Source organism: Corapipo altera, unplaced genomic scaffold, assembly GCF_003945725.1.
Source record: "Corapipo altera isolate COAL_440 unplaced genomic scaffold, ASM394572v1 343, whole genome shotgun sequence".
Lineage (NCBI taxonomy): Eukaryota > Metazoa > Chordata > Aves > Passeriformes > Pipridae > Corapipo > Corapipo altera.
This window is the reverse complement of record NW_020884913.1, coordinates 6,464,900-6,480,172: the sequence shown is the minus strand read 5'-3', so window position 1 is coordinate 6,480,172 and position 15,273 is coordinate 6,464,900. Positions and strand designations below refer to the sequence as shown.

Here is a 15,273-nt window from a genome sequence, read left to right as displayed (position 1 = left end):
CCTGCCTTTCCATCACCTGTGCTGGTGCTCATCGTTGCTGTAACTTCCCAGCAGGATGTGGCTCTTTGGACGTAGTCGGTATCCTCAGCACTTGCCAGGCTGCCTACCTGCTGCTTTTATCCCCCAGTGCTCCCTCTCATGCTGTCAAGAGTGGTTTTAGTTCACCAGCAGGTCCTGAGAAGCCAGTGTGCCTCCAGCCTCTGCTGGAGCAGAATATTCCACGTGGTTTAAGAACCTGCAAGGTGCTGCTCTTCCAAAACAGCAATACAGGGCTCCTCTGGAGGGCGGCCAGCCCCCAGCCCCAGGCTCTAAATAGGCCCTGGAGGAGCTGGTTGTGCTCTGTGCTCTGAAATGTTAATATATATATATATTATATACATAACATGCAAATACATATGTATATGCTTTCCCTCTGGCATATTCCTTTTGGCCCATCTGTGCAGCTGATGCCCTTCTGTGAGGGTGCAGGGCTGGTTCCCTCCAGTCAGTCACAGGGAGCTGGGGAAGGGATGAAGGGATGAAAGGATGCTACTTCACAGCTTATTTGGATTCAGGGGAAACAGGCTGTAGACTTTGGCTTAGACCTGCAGTACTTAAACACCTGCCTTCTCAGGGCTGGTGTATCTTGTTACTCCTCTCCATGGGCCTTTGAGGAAAGAGAACAAACAAGTTTGAGGGACAGTTTCACCATGTCTGCTCGGCCATGGCAATCTCAGGCAAAGGCAGGAGCCAGAGCCAAGGACCCAGCCAGGATATCTTTTATCCCCTCCCTGGAGCACAGCACTGGTGGCGATTAACCTCCTCTCCTCCTCTCTGCAGGGCTGGGGTTTATAACTAGGTCAGGGCCACTCATGTCACAGTCCCTGGGAGGAAGGAAGATGGGGTTCACCAGGGGCTGCAGGAGCCACTCTGGGAGGAGAGGGCCGGGCAGGTGGGAAGGGGCTTTGCAGAGAGTCCCTACCCTCCAGTTCCAGACCTCCAAGCAGTTTAGATCCAGCTCTGACTTTAGGAATAAGCAGTTCTGGTGATTATTGTTTCTCCTGCTTCTCACAGGAGCTCTCCTGCCTTTGGTGCAGCTCCAGCCCTGGCACACTGCTGTTGGCAGCCCTGGAGATGACTGGAGACCAGATGCCACCTACGGGGAAGAAAAACCCTGGAGAGCAAGGCTGAGCCTGGACTGGCCCCTTTAGGGGATTTGTAAGGTCTTGGTTTCAGCAAAGAGGGTGAGAGGAGGGAGCGGAGGAGGATCATGGTCACATCGAGCTGTACATGTACAAGGTGACACTGCTCTGAGCCATTTGTGGGGAGAGCCAGTGGTGTTTGGTCAGGGCAGCACGAGCAAGGAGGGAAGGGCTGGGTAATCCCATGCAAGATCGTAGAATCGTGGAATCACAGAGTGGCTTGTGTTGGAAGGAACCTTAAAGACCATCTTGTTCCAACCCTATTACCATGGGCAGGGACACCTTCCACTAGACAAGGTTGCTCCAAGCCCCAGCCAGCCTGGCCTCAAATGGGGCACCGGGCACTGACAGTGTCCCCTCTCCCAGGGGAGCAGCATTCCCTGCCCACCCAGCCCCCAGAGGTTTACTGGGCTCACTAAGACAGGATGAAGGATTGCCATATGCTGCATCATTTGCTAGTATTTCTTTTCCCTGATGTGATCAGGACTCAGGGATTCCTGCTGAGCTGTTTGTCTGCCTGATGGTAATAAACTCCCAGCTATCCCTGTGGGAGGGTCTGGAGGCATTCCCTGTGACCCGAGCAGCGAGCTTTGCACTGAATTGCCTTTCCCGAAGGCACCAGCTCTTCCCAGCAAGGAACGGACAGGGACTCTGTGCATCAGGGAAGCAGCAAAAGAGGAAAATATTGGGAGGGTTGGCCGAGGAGGGGTTGTGGAGCAGAGCAGAGGAGGGTTGAGGGCTCACCTGCCCCTGAGCTCGGAGCCCCCCAGCCCGGCGGACAGAGCTCGGCTGCAGCCCCGGGGCTCCGAGCGGAGCTGCTGCCCCTGGGGACCCACGGGCCGGTGCCGCCCGCTCCCCCCGCCACACCGGAGCCGCCGGGAGGCGACAGCCCACGAGGTGGCACCAGAGCCCCGCCACAGCCCGCGACCGGCACAGGGAGGGCATCCCGGCACCCTCGGGGCATCCTGGCACCCTCCGGGAATCCCCGGTGGACAGTACGGCAACCCAGTGGCCATTCCAGTACCCCGTGGGCACCCCAGAACCTGGCAGACATCTCCAACACCCAGCAGACATCCTAGTACCCTGCTGGCGACCCAACTGCCGTGCATCCTGCTGTACTGTGGGTATCTCCAGTACCTGGCAGGCAACCCAGCACCCTGCGGGCATCTAGGTACTCTGCTGGCATCCCAACATCTGCCCCTTAAGGCCTGAAAGGCCCGTGCCGAGATGCCCTGTGAGAGATGCATCCAGTGCCAGCGGGGTTCCAAGGGGCTTGCCTTTCACCAGTATCTCTACAGGGAGATAATGGGTATCCAGGGTACCCCAGCATTCTATGGGCATCCCAGCACGTGCTGGGTATCTTGGCACCCTCTGGGTATTCTGGCACCCTCCTGGCATCCTGACACCCTCTGGGCACCAGTATCTCAACAGGGAGACACTGGTGATCTAACCTAACTGCCATAAGGTGGTTAGATCACACGGGCATTTTGCTTCCAGGGAGGATGTTCTCCTGCAGAGTGAAGGCCATCACTTTCCAAGACGGACTAAATAGCAAGAATTGTCCCTAAACTGGGCATGGGGCTGCCTGACATGTGTCACTTCACAGACATCCTGCGTGTTTTGCTGGGTGGAACTTGCAGAGGTCCCCTGGCACATCAAGCGGGAGATGCTCTTTTTGACACCCAGGGACTGCAAAATCCGAAGCCCGTCAGTGCTGTGGCAGCCCAGGCCCTGGGCTGTTGTTCCCTGAAGAAGCATCGAGTCCTCCTTCAGTGCCACTTCCCGAGGGAAGCACATCAGAGCTCCAGCTGGGATCACAGCACAGAAACACACCCGGCTCAACTCCCGTTAACGAGCAAACAGCCCTGACTTGTCCCTGTTATAATCCCCCTGCTGTGAGCCCAGCCAGTTGTATAATGTGATTGTTTGCGTGGCTGTTGTGGCTACCTGAACCCCCACCACTGCTCTGCAGTACATAATTGCCCTGCAGAGGGACAGTTTCCATTTCCACACACGGTCGTGCCCATTACGTGTATCTATATTTTATTAGCGGCTGTTGCAATGTGCATTAAGGAGACGATGAGGAGCATCACCGTGCTGGAGAAAGCTCTGCTTTGAAACCTCGAGAAGAACATGGCGCCAGTTCCAATGGAGCCAGAGGGCACCGTCTCCCCCTCCAAAGGCGTGATTCTGCTCTCACAAAGACACAACTCTCCCTGACTAGAGAGGGAGAGGGGTTGGTATCTTATCCACAGCTCCAGGTGGGCTGGACACCTTACCCACCACTCTACTGCCCTGGGGAGATGTGCCATGCTCTCCCCTACAGCACAGCAATGGTCAGAGGGTGAAATCCTGTGCCAGAGGCACTTATGTGCTCAGCAAGTGCTGAGTGCTGCCTTTCAACCCTCCACCTTGTCCACTTTACAGAGGTCAGGGCTTGTGGACACAGGTCTGTATTCCCAGAAGCACATCCTTGGAAACTGCTGTAAAGCCACTGAATGGATATTTAAACTGCCTTTTCCCAAGGGTATGCCACTATTTTCCTACCCAACGGTCCCTTTTAGCTCTATTCTCTTCCATATCCCTGGGGCAGAGGCCGAGAAATGCTCCAGCAAGGAATCACATGAACACACTGCCCTTCTGGTTAAAGTGATGGTGTAGGGAGTGACTAAATGCTGGTGTGGTCAGGCTGGCCTGTGGGAAGGCAGGTGCTGGAGTGCCTCACTGCCTGCAGCTCCCTGATTTGGAGGCAGGACAAGGATAGTCTGTAGTTCACCTCACTTGGAGCATCCTGCTGCCCTGCCACCCACAGCTTTGGACAGCCAAGGAGCCAGGCAGAGCTCCCAGTGCATCCCACACCAACACACAGCCTCTGCCCCAGCCTCTTCCCAGCTGCTTCCCAGGGGCTTAGGGCCATTTGCAAGGTTGGAAAATCCCAGCAGGCCTGAGGAGAGGGTTCCAGAATTTCAGAGGTGAGCATGGCTGGATAAAGGAGAGACCTTGGAAGGGGTTAATCGAGCTGGGGTAGAGCAGTCTGGCGTTGGAGGGAGGGAGAGGGCAAGAGGGAAATAACTGCTCTGCTGCTTCTGGGAGTTTTCCTGCAACAGTACAAATCAGGCTGAGGATTTCAGGCATTTCCTTGATACTCCAGCCAGCACTGCACCAGCAGGGAGATCTAGGGAACGAAGAAGCAGGATATGTTGGGATAGAGGACAGACAGTGAAGGCTATTTCAGATTCCTTTAGTTATTCACTTGTCAGAGCAGCAGGATCTGCTCAAAAAACTTTTCTATTTACAAAATCTGTGCAGACAGGGCAGAAAAACCTTTAGAGTCAGTGAAGCCAAATATTCAGCTCATTTGCACACCCTAATGAGGGCTTCTAGGAGCCATAAAAAGCAAGACCAGGCTTTGATGTTAGCTGGAGAGCAGCTCCCAGCAAAGAGCAGTGCCCAGTGCCAGGAAGGGCCCCCACCTGTGCTTAGCGAGATGGATGAAGCTGTGCAGCCCCCCATCCCTGGGGAGTAGGAGATGATACAGTGCAGCCCCCCTATCACTGGGGCCAGGGGTTGATGCAGTTCAGCCCTCCAATCCCCAGGGATCAGGGGATGATGCAATGCAGAGGCTCCCCCAACACTGGGGTCCGTGGGGTGATGCAGCACAGCCCCCCTATCCCTGGGAACGATGCAGAGCAGAACCCCCCATCACTAGGGATGATACAGTGCAGCCTCTCCATCCTTGGGGATCAGGGCACGATGCAGCAGAGCTCCCCTATCCCTTGGGATCACAGGATGATGCAGGATCACAGGATGATGCAGGATCACAGGATAATGCAGCCCCCCATCCCTGGGGATCAGGGGACGATAGTGGAGCCCCCTCATCCCTGGGGATGATGGTCGGTGGTGCAGCGCAGCCCCCCCATCCCTGGGGATCAGGGGACGATACAGTGGAGCCCCCCCATTCCTGGGGATCAGAGGACGATGCAGCGCAGCCCCCCATCGCTGGGGCAGGTGATGTAGCACAGCACTCCCCCAGCTCCCTCATCCCTGGGGTCGGTGATACAGCTCAGTCCCCCCTCCCTGGGGTCGATGGTCGCTGATGTCGCTATCCCTCCCATCCCTGGGGTCGGTGACGCATCATCCCCCTCTCCCCTCCCGCCCCTCCCTCCCGGTGGGCGTGTCCCCTGTCCCGCGGTGGGCGTGTCCCTTGCCTCGCGGTGGGCGTGTCCCTTGCCTCGAGGTGGGCGTATCCCCTGTCCCGCGGTGGGCGTGCCCCTCGCCGTGGCCCCGCCCCCGGGCCGTTACTTGCGGCCCCTCCCCCGCCCTCCCCTCTGCCGGCCGCGCGCTCCCCGCTCCCCGGCGCCATGGCGGAACAGCCCGACGAGGGGGCCCCGCCGGCCCCGGCCCCGGCCCCGCCGGCCGCCGCTCCCCCCGCCGCCCTGCCCCTCTCGGCCGCGCCCGGCGGCTCCCAGCGCCTGCTCTTCTCGCACGACCTTGTGTCGGGCCGCTACCGCGGCTCGGTGCGGTTCGGCCTGGTGCGGCTCATCCACGGCGAGGACTCGGAGGAGGACTCGGAGGAGGGCGGGCGCGGGGCCGCGGCCGGCGGGGCCGCCAGCTCGGGCGGCTCCGAGTCGGGGGGCCCCGGCGGCGGCGGCGGCGAGGAGGGCCGAGCCAGCCCGCTGCGGCGGGGCTACGTGCGGGTGCAGTGGTACCCGGAGGGCATCAAGCAGCACGTCAAGGAGACCAAGGTAACCGGGGCGGGGGGGCGGCCCCCGCGGCCCCGGGTCCGTCCCCGGGGGCGCCGCCTCGGAGGCCTCCCGGGGCAGGGCCTGCGCGGCCTGCGGGTGCGGGGCCGGGTGCGGTGTCGGGTGCTCCGGGGGCTCCCGAGAAAAGGGGGTGGTTACTCCCCCTTTTCTCCCCCCTCCGTGACCCCCGTCCTTGCCCGCTGTCCTCCGGAGGGTGAAATCCTGTTCGCTCCCTTCATCGCCCTCCTTCTGGCAGCCCGGCATGGATGCTGCTGCTGCTGCTGTGTGTGCTGGTGCTTTACTGGGGCTTCATGGCATAAGGAGAAGCCTGGCTGTGAAGGTGATTTGAGCGAGCTTCCAGACCCGTCTTACTTGCTGGGGGATGTTGGCCGGTGTCTGCCTTTATTGCACGGTGTCGTCATCGCCTGTTCTAGGGGAGTCAGCAGCCGAGCAGGGGAAACCTCCACTGGATAAGGATTTCGGCAGGAAGCAACCGTGGTTTGGATCTGCCCTTGTTTACGTGAGCCCTCACCCCTTGCTGATGAGGCATATGTAAATCTGTGACCTCTTAATTATATCTGACGAGCCACGGGGTGTAGGTCTGCGCTGGACTATTCCCACTTCCCAAAGTTGGTCTGGCGTGGGGTTTTAGCACAGGTTGATTGACAGTTTGGAGACAAAAGCGGGCGAGGGGGGCACTGTAATGGAGCACAAAGGGGCTGCCAGGGATGGGCGTTGCATCGAGCAGAACCGGGCGCCTGCACTGTCCCTGCAGGGTCCCTCTGCCCCTCTGGGGTGGCAGAGGGAGGCAGGAGCCTTCTGGAGACCCGTCTGCTTTGCTGTTTCAGAAGTGGCCCCATCCACCGCAGGAAAGAGGAGAGACTGAGAGGAAGAAAGGTGTGTTGCAGTCCTACAGGCATCGCTAGGATTGCCAGTGCTGGCAGAATGAGCTAAATTTAGGTGGTAGTGTCATTAGACACGTGACCAGTTGGAGATAAGGAAAATGAAAACAGGTATTCAGAAAAGATTCTGCTACGTGACTGATTTCTACCTTACAACAACAAAAAAAGCTTATTTTCTCCAAAAGATCCCACGATTCAATCACTGCTCCCTTCCAGTAAAATCTCCGTGTGCTGTTGCAGCAAAAATTTGTCCCAAGTTGAGTGTGGTTTTCAGCATCTAAACAAAGCTGCCTCGATTTGGGTGAGTAAACACAGATTTAGTTGTTGCTGTTGGGTTCCCAAATCCAGAAGCATTAGCTCTGACTTCAGTCACTTGGTACCTGTACCCTTTGCAGTGATAGAAAAAGCTGGACTGGGAAGGATCAGAAATCAAAGACAGTTATGTAAATAAACTGTCTGTCTGTCTTTCCTTTTCGTGGTCCTGCTCTGGTGTAGTTGCTTTTAGTGCTCAGGTAATGGACCCCGGGGAGAAGTTTCCTGAGTGCTTGAGAAATTTAGGTGTGCTGCTATTGATTTTTTCGTTTGAAAAGCTGCCCACTAACAAAATTGAGAGGCATTGTGTACAGTCTGCACTGCAGCTCGGGGTTGCTAAAAACAAACCTGACACCATTTGGAACATGCAGTTGGACCGATCGTGGTTTCGTTGTTACAGTCGGGTTTTTTAGCTCTCCGCTGACCCAGCCCTTTTGGGGCTACACCACTGTGTGAGAACCAGCCAGGTAAGCCTGGCGTGCTTGTCACTGTCCATGCTGGGAGGAGTGAAAACCACAGGTTGTGTTTGTCCTGGGTCTAAAGTTTGTTGGCTTTTGGGTGCTGTTGCCTGAAGATACATCTTTTGGCTGTGACTGACTCTCTGGCATCTTTGGCTGTGAGATTCTTCTTTGATGTCCTTAAATATTAACCTGTCCTGGTCACAGCTAAACCATGGGCTCCAGAGGGTGCTTGTTTTACCCTTTTATTTCCCTGAACTCTTAATTCTGAAACGAGCAGAGGGTAAAAGTGCTCATGGGGGCTGAGCTTTCATGTGCCTATTTTGTGTATTAGGTCCTGCTTCTGTGTGGAAGGTGCCTTTCCACCTCCTGTTTGTCAGGTGCTTCGAGATCTACAAACCCTGGTGCACGCATTGGATAGAGTGAGTGTTGTAACTGAGGGACAAATAAAAGTTGTTGCAAATTTTGAGGCTGGTGAAATTGCACCTTCAGCTCCCAGTGCAAAGGTGAAAAGCAGCTTTCTGTACCCAGTTATAATCCTCGAGCTTTCTTGTCTTTTCTTTAAACTATGGACAGTTATTTTATTTTTTTTTTTGGCCAGGGAATAGGTTGGCCAGTGGTTTTTCCTTATAGAAGTTCAACACTTGCTGTTGCTCTTTCCTGTTGGGAATGCTAGGCAGGATGCCACTTAAACCCAGGCACACAATCATTGGTGTTAATCAGTAATAGAAACTTTCTCTTGAAATAGAGCTTAGCAGTTGGTACAAAGCCCCACCAGCTCCTGCAATAATTGTATATCTGAGCACATTCCTGCCTTTAGTTCCCCTGTTGATGGTCATTAGCAGTATCACAACAATGATGTGAATAACAGAAGAGCCAGGATTTCTTACCCTCTGGCTCCTCATGCTCCTTTCCTGCTTTCCATGACCATTTAAAACACTGTTGCTGAATATTGTAAAACCCAAGCAGACTTGGAAAATATATTTGCCATCCATGTCTTGCCTGACCCAACAAACCTGCAGAGCAGTTTCTCTGGCTGGCTAAAGCCGTATCTCTTCTCTCATGGTACTGTTTGAATGCTCAAATGTAATTTGGAATGCAGATTGTAAAAGTACTGTGAACTGGTGTTAACCCCTGATGATTTTTTGTGACAAATTAGCAGGAGTACTTGAGACCCAGCTGAATTTTAATTTCAGGGTTTCTCAGCTGTAGTTTAGCATTCCTGCTGCACACTTGAGCTGCCTTTGGGAACTTCATGGAAGTGCTCAAACATATTAGGTATTAGTCAGCTTTGGGGACTTTGAAACGCTGCTGCCCTTCCTCCTGCCTCTCACCTGAGAACCCCAGAGCTCTCTGCCACCTTTCATTTTCACAAAGCCTGGGTGAGGCAGCTGGGGGAAATGGAAAGTGCAGGTGTTGTGTTTCAGCACCTTATCTGAAGGCCTTCAGTTCCCAGTTCCCTGCCTCCAGCTCTGTGCCTGGCTCTGGGAGCCAGGGCTTGGTGTGATGCTGTGCTACACAGGCAGTGCTGATTGATGGGCATGGAGGGACCGTGGACGTTTGCCTTGAGAGTCAAGGTGCAATTCTTTTTACAGTTTTTAAGGCCTTTTTTGTAAGATCCAGAATACAGTTGGGTTTGGATGACTTTCTTACCACATTCATCTTTGCTTCAGAAACGGATTCAAACTCTCAGAACTTCTCAGACCCAGTGGCTCATAAACTCATTGCCTGGAAATTATTTTGATGTTATCTCCAAAGGACTCTCTATGAATTCAGCTCTGCTTCATCCCACACAGACCTTCTGTTCCTTTCCACCCTTTGCTGCTATAATTTCTTGACCTCAGATATTCAGTCATGAATATAAGGCTGCAGAAGAAGTTTCTGAAGATCCTGAAGGTCTAGGTTTTCCCTCTGTCCCTTCACAGCCACTCAGCCCTCACTGCTGGGATCCCAGCCCTCCAGTGTGTGCTCTTCAGATGTTAATCCTAGCTAGTGACTCCATGGAACCTACTTGCAACTGAGGGATGAAAGCAGCCTTAAAAATCTTCCATCTTCAAACCTGGTAAAACACTGGCTGTCTGGAAGTGCTGTGATGCAGCGTGGGTTACATTGCAGCAGGTGAAGAGGGACAGCAGGATCCTGCTCAGGAGCTGTGAGGAAATGCTGCCACAGTGCAGAACTCTAGTTTTGTTGCAGCAAACAAATTCCATGCCCATAAATCTATTAACAGTAGGTTTTACTGCGTGAGGAAGCTGTATCTAACCCTCCTCATGCATCTGACATTTCAGTTAGTCTCCCGGGGGGTTCTTTGAAACCACCTGATGTTTGTAGCTGTTAGAGACAGAAAAGGCTTACGGGAATTTTTTACAGTTCTGCGTAAAATAGAACAGATTAATGCGTGACCTTTCCATCCTGTGAGTATCCATTGCAAGGTTAGGTACCCTTGAGTCAATTCCCCATTTCACTTTGATTTGTTTGGCTCTTGTGATGTAGACTTGGGGATCGTCATTAATATTTTACTGCAAAAGTGGAATCCGGCACAACTGGCAGTGTGGAAGTCTCAGGAGTACTAAATAGTGTACACTGTTACTGCTTTGTGTACAGTTTGCACAGTGAATTGGTATTTCAGGAGTTGCAAGTGGCCATCTGGGCTAAGCCATTTGTTATAATTATTCCAAATGTAGACAGGAGTGTTATTTTTAAAATGGATGGAGCCTGGCCCCCAGCAGGCAGTTTTTGTGACACACTTTCTCCCAAGGTGCACTCCCTTCCAACATGCTGGCGTAGCTTAAAAAACCCTAACTAAATTAGTAATGCTTTTAGGACTAGTAAACAAACTAATGTGCACTAAAAGCTTTAGAAGAAATCAATCAATGCCTGTGACAGGCTTTGAAATACCTGTGTGAGTGAGACATTTTGCTGCAGCTTTCACATACAAGTTCTTTCTTTGCTGATGCAGCTCAAGTGCAGACTTCTGCAAAAAAAGTGACTTAAAGCAATTTTAAAAAGTTTCTTATTTGGCTGAAGATTCTTCATTGGAGTTAAATGACAGAAGGTTTGACAGATAGTTTTCAGGGCAAGGTCTTGCTTGCCCATGGCAGCTGTCCTCAGCTCCTCCCTTGTCTTCAGGGAAAAGACATTATTTTTAATGTTCAACATCTGTGTTGGTGCTGGGAAATAATTGGTGTTTGCGAAGCTAAAAGCCTCTTCTCCTTTGACTGTTTAATTACTTGGGGGATTTCAAAGCTCAGAAGGTGATGACACCTTCCTAAATGCTACTTAGGAAAAACCTGCCTCATTGTTTCCACTCCACTGTTACCTCCCACCACGTGCAGGGTCTTTGCCCAAACACACCTCTGCTTGGGTAGTCCTAATCACAGGGGCTGATACTTCAAGATGAAGCCTTTGCACTTGCTTTTGAGGTTGTCAATCCTGATTTTCCTGGAACTGAGAGATGTGAGATGATGGCTTGGCTTTCTGCTTTTTGTGTAGTGCTCCAGAGCACTTGACCTGTAACTCAGATCAGCCTCTACCTTGTGTAGCTGGTGTGTTCCACTCCTGAGATCTTTAGATCCGTGGCAAGGTAGGAGAATGCTAACTCCTGGAACAAAAAAAACCCTAGGGAGACTGTATGGTAATATTTGAGCTTTTTTCCATTTGCCCTTGCAGCTAAATATAAGTGTGCATGTTTGTGACTGAAACCAAAATATTCTGCTAACTGGAATTTATGAAGTTAACTTAAGCTAAAGCAAGTTTCTCCTAATGGCAGTGCTCTGGAACTTTGCAGAGGTTTCTCTTTGACAGATACTGATAGGATTTTTTCTTTCTGAATGTTAAATGTTCCTGTGAAGGGAGCAGACTACGTGGGGGGTAGAGCGGTAATGATTGTAAGAGGTGATTACAAACATCAAATACGATGAAAAACGTGTGGTTTTCACAGTAGAGGTGGTGAAAATTGCTGATTACTGTAATAGCTGCAGCATGGGCAGATGTGCCTGAGTTTCAAGTTGACAGGTGTCTTTTTAGCTTTAATGCTGTTTGCAGTCTGTGCAGAGTGAATTGCAGAGAGAATCCTGTCCCTGCAGAGCACACACAACCCAATTTCATGCAGTTTGGTCGTGTGTTACGGGCTCAGATGTGATTTTGGATAGAAAACATCTCTTATTGTGCATTTCAGGGTTAGTCTTACCAGCCTCAGGCATTTGACTGCACATCTGGCAAAAAGAAAAGTATGGAGTTGTGTGTCTGCTGTGCTTTCTGCCCCAGCCCTTGGGAGAGCCTGGACTGGTCTGTGGAAGTGACCCAGGTGGGAATGGTGAACATTTACTGGGCTGAAATCTTCATAGTCTGGTGTAGATGGGAACAAACATATTGGTGGTGGATGTGGACTTGATAACTGTATGTTGGATGTGTGCCTGTGCAGGAGAGGTGAGGGGAAGTACAGGTCGTGTTACCTTTGTTTTCTGCCACTGGTGTTAGGGTTTAAAGTGACTGAATGGGGAGACAGATCCAATAAGCCACCTGCAGATGGAATTCCTCCCTCTTTCAGAACATGACCTGTAGATCGAGGCCGAAATCGTGGGTTGAGAGTAATCAGATTTTCAGACTAGGAAATCTGTGCCTCTGTACACCAGACGTTTTGGATTGTTTTGAAAAGAAATTACATCACTTTCATGCTTTGTTCAGCTTTCTCCAATGGTCAGGTGCAGGTGGCAGTTCAGGTTACAGGCAAGACTTAAACTAAATAGCATTGATGCCTGTATGTTGTAAGCTTAAAATGTACACCGTGTACCTGCTGGTCTAAAATTTAACAAATGAATAGTTAATGTGTGGAAGTGGTGTCTAGAGCAGTGTCTTGATGAGCCCCTCTAGTTTTGGTGGCTTTTTTGGACTTGCTCCCTCTGTTAGCTGCTGTCATGGGGTAGGAGTTGCTTGAGTATACAGGGGGAGCAGGTGGAAGCCAAGACAGAAAATGCTTTTTGTGCACATATGCTGAGATCTTGGAAGTGGGACATATCAAGCTATACCTTTAAATAGTCTGTCCAGTTTTTCAAAGGGTTTGAACAACCTGCTGATGTATGTTGGATGCTCTAGGTAGGTGCTTCTTTGGGATTGCAAAGCTGAGTTTTTTCCCATGCTTTTGCCATTTCCTTTAAAATTGTGACCTCTGTTTCTTTCCTCAACAGCTGGTGCTGCAGGTCTCTGTGTGAAAGGATGGTCATTGTGGAGGCTGTTGGTGGGAGGTGAGACCAAGGACTTGCAGGAGAGGACAGGAGCACTTGGTATCTTACTGTAGCTTCCAGGCCAGGAAAAATTAAATTCACAGGAGCACATTAGGAACAAGGAAACCCTGCTCAGCCTGCATTTGCAGTGGTATCACTTCACAGCCTCTTGAGTTGAAGAGAAGCTGCACAGCCATGCCCCTGGTCCATTAAGCAGGGTGGGTTTTGTACAATAAAATTGCAGCAGTGGTAACATGTGGTTCTGTATTCTGCACACATCAGACACAGCCTCTGTGGTTTGCTCTTACCACTGCCTGTGAAGCCTTCAGCTTTTCTGCTTGTGAGGGAGGGGTTTGGAGACCGACAAGAGGGCTATTTAATCACCAGCTGGAAAGATCAGGAGCTTAAGACTTTTAACTGGTATTTTTAGCCCAAAGCTGGGAGTTCCTGGTGCATCATTCCTGGGGAAGTGACTGGGTAGTTTTCATTTGTCAGTGAATGATGAACCTTCTGCTTAGTGAAATACACTAATACTGTGAGCTGGAATTAGTTCCATCATGGCTGATTTATTTTTTTTTACCTGCTTTTGAAAGGATATAACTTCTTTGAGAATAAACGAATTTTGCATGTGAATCATTTTGGTTGTAAGAAACGGTCCTGCTTTTCTGCTGATAAGGATACTTAGCAAATAAGTAGCACTTTTCATCTTCAAAGTATTTTCTGGGCTCTGATGTGGCAGTGCAGTGTTGGAAAGGTGACAGAAACTTTCCCCTCAGGTGACTCTGGGTAAGACAGCCAGAGTTAGTGCTGCCAGGTGGTGTTTTCCTGGTGTGTGCTCAATGCCTTCTCTATTTCACCCTTTCCAGGGCTGGAGAAAGTGAGTTGTCTGCTTGGTGGAAAAACTTCTGATGTTCCTCAGTTCAGTTACAGCTACGGATTTCTGTCTGGGTAAATTATTCTCCCCCAGAACCACAGTGCACTGGTTATTTGGCATATGTGTGAAAAGGGATGCTTGGGAATTTGATGACTTTACTGTATCACTTGGTATTGTGAAACTCGAGTTTGAGTTGGTTATACTTGTGTGAGGAGCTGGTCTGAATAACCCAGCATTTTTAAAAGTTAGTTTAGGTGTAAATCTCGTGAGCTGGGGATTTTGCAAGGCTGGATTAGAAAGGTAGTCAGTGAAGAGCAGCCCAGGCTGTTAATTTAGTCTGTGATGGTGTTTCTAGAATCAAGTGGGTGTTTCAAGCCTCTTGGCTCATGATCTGTTGTTAAAGAACTGGTCCTAGATCTCAGTCCTCAGTGAAATTGTTGGCAGCAGCTGTACTGAAGCACAGTTGGAGCTTGAGTAGCACTCTGATCACCAAGGAGCTTTTGTATTTTCCCTCATCCACCCCTACTCCACATGCCACTAAAATGGTCATTATGTCTTAACCTGCTGCTGGAGAGGGGTCTGAGGTGTCAGCCCTACAACAGTGGGGGCTTCTGCCCATCCCAAGTGCCCTCACACCTTTACTTTTCACTATTTGAGGTGTCCGTGGAGCACTGCTCAGTATTTTTGTTGAGAGTTCATCAGATTTCCAGCAAGGCCCTGTTTGTCTTTTGGTTTTGTCCTTTCTGATTTTGAAGATAAAAGTTGTGGGGTGTTTTTCCTCTTGGAAGCTGGGTTAAGTATCTAATCCAAGTGAATAATTCTCATGACTGTTGCAAGCAATATTCATGCTTCTGTTCAGCCTCTGAGTCCAAGTTCCTTGAAACAACATTAGTTTTGAGACAAAATAGCCACATTTTCTAAATTTAGAGTTACTAGGCAGTTGGATAACAGGCTGGAAATGATACATCATGAACAGCCTCTTTGTGCTTGTTTTGTCCTCACCACATATGACTTCTGTCAGAAGCCTTTTCTCTGTCCTTGTGCTACAGGTTGTTGAAGTTGCTCTGGTTTCCCACACTAGGGTACAACCTTGTCTTAGTGTATTGTCTGTGGGTTCGGTTTAAACCAGAAAGTGGGAGCAGGGAAGAGGGAGGAGGAATCTCCATCCTTCCTGGAAAACTTGTGGGTTTGTGTTTTTTGGTTTTTCTGAAGTCTGCAAATGTGGGTGATTCATTCGCTTCCTCTTAGAGTTGGGCTGGCCAACATTTTGGGTGTATTCCAAAGAGGTTGGGAGGCTCTTCCTAAGGAGGTGTAGTAGTATGTAATCATAGAACTTCCTCAGCTATGCATCTCAGTACATTCCTGAAATACATGAAAGAAGAGAGCACCCTGTGGAATGACACAGCAGGTAAGGTGACACTGTACAGGAAACACCAGGATTCCTGGCTGGCTGCTTAGACTAGGAAGAAACTTCAGGATTATTTTTTTTTTTAATTCGTTAATTGATATTTTTATCAATGTTGTGGGATCTCACTTTGTGTTAAAATTGGACAGTGAGATTCCGAGTGTGTCATTGGCTCAG

The 15,273-nt window shown here is 50.6% G+C and overlaps 1 protein-coding gene across 1 annotated transcript in view; it reads left to right on the top strand.

The window, feature by feature from the left end:
• Positions 1–5,538: 5,538 nt before the first annotated feature.
• UBE2O (ubiquitin conjugating enzyme E2 O) overlaps positions 5,539–15,273 on the top strand; it is a 62,029-nt gene continuing 52,294 nt past the window's right edge. The window contains exon 1 of the mRNA XM_027654453.1: positions 5,539–5,926. Within this exon, the coding sequence (XP_027510254.1) occupies positions 5,543–5,926 (384 nt within the window). The 5' untranslated portion in view covers positions 5,539–5,542. The remainder of the gene's footprint in view (positions 5,927–15,273) is intronic.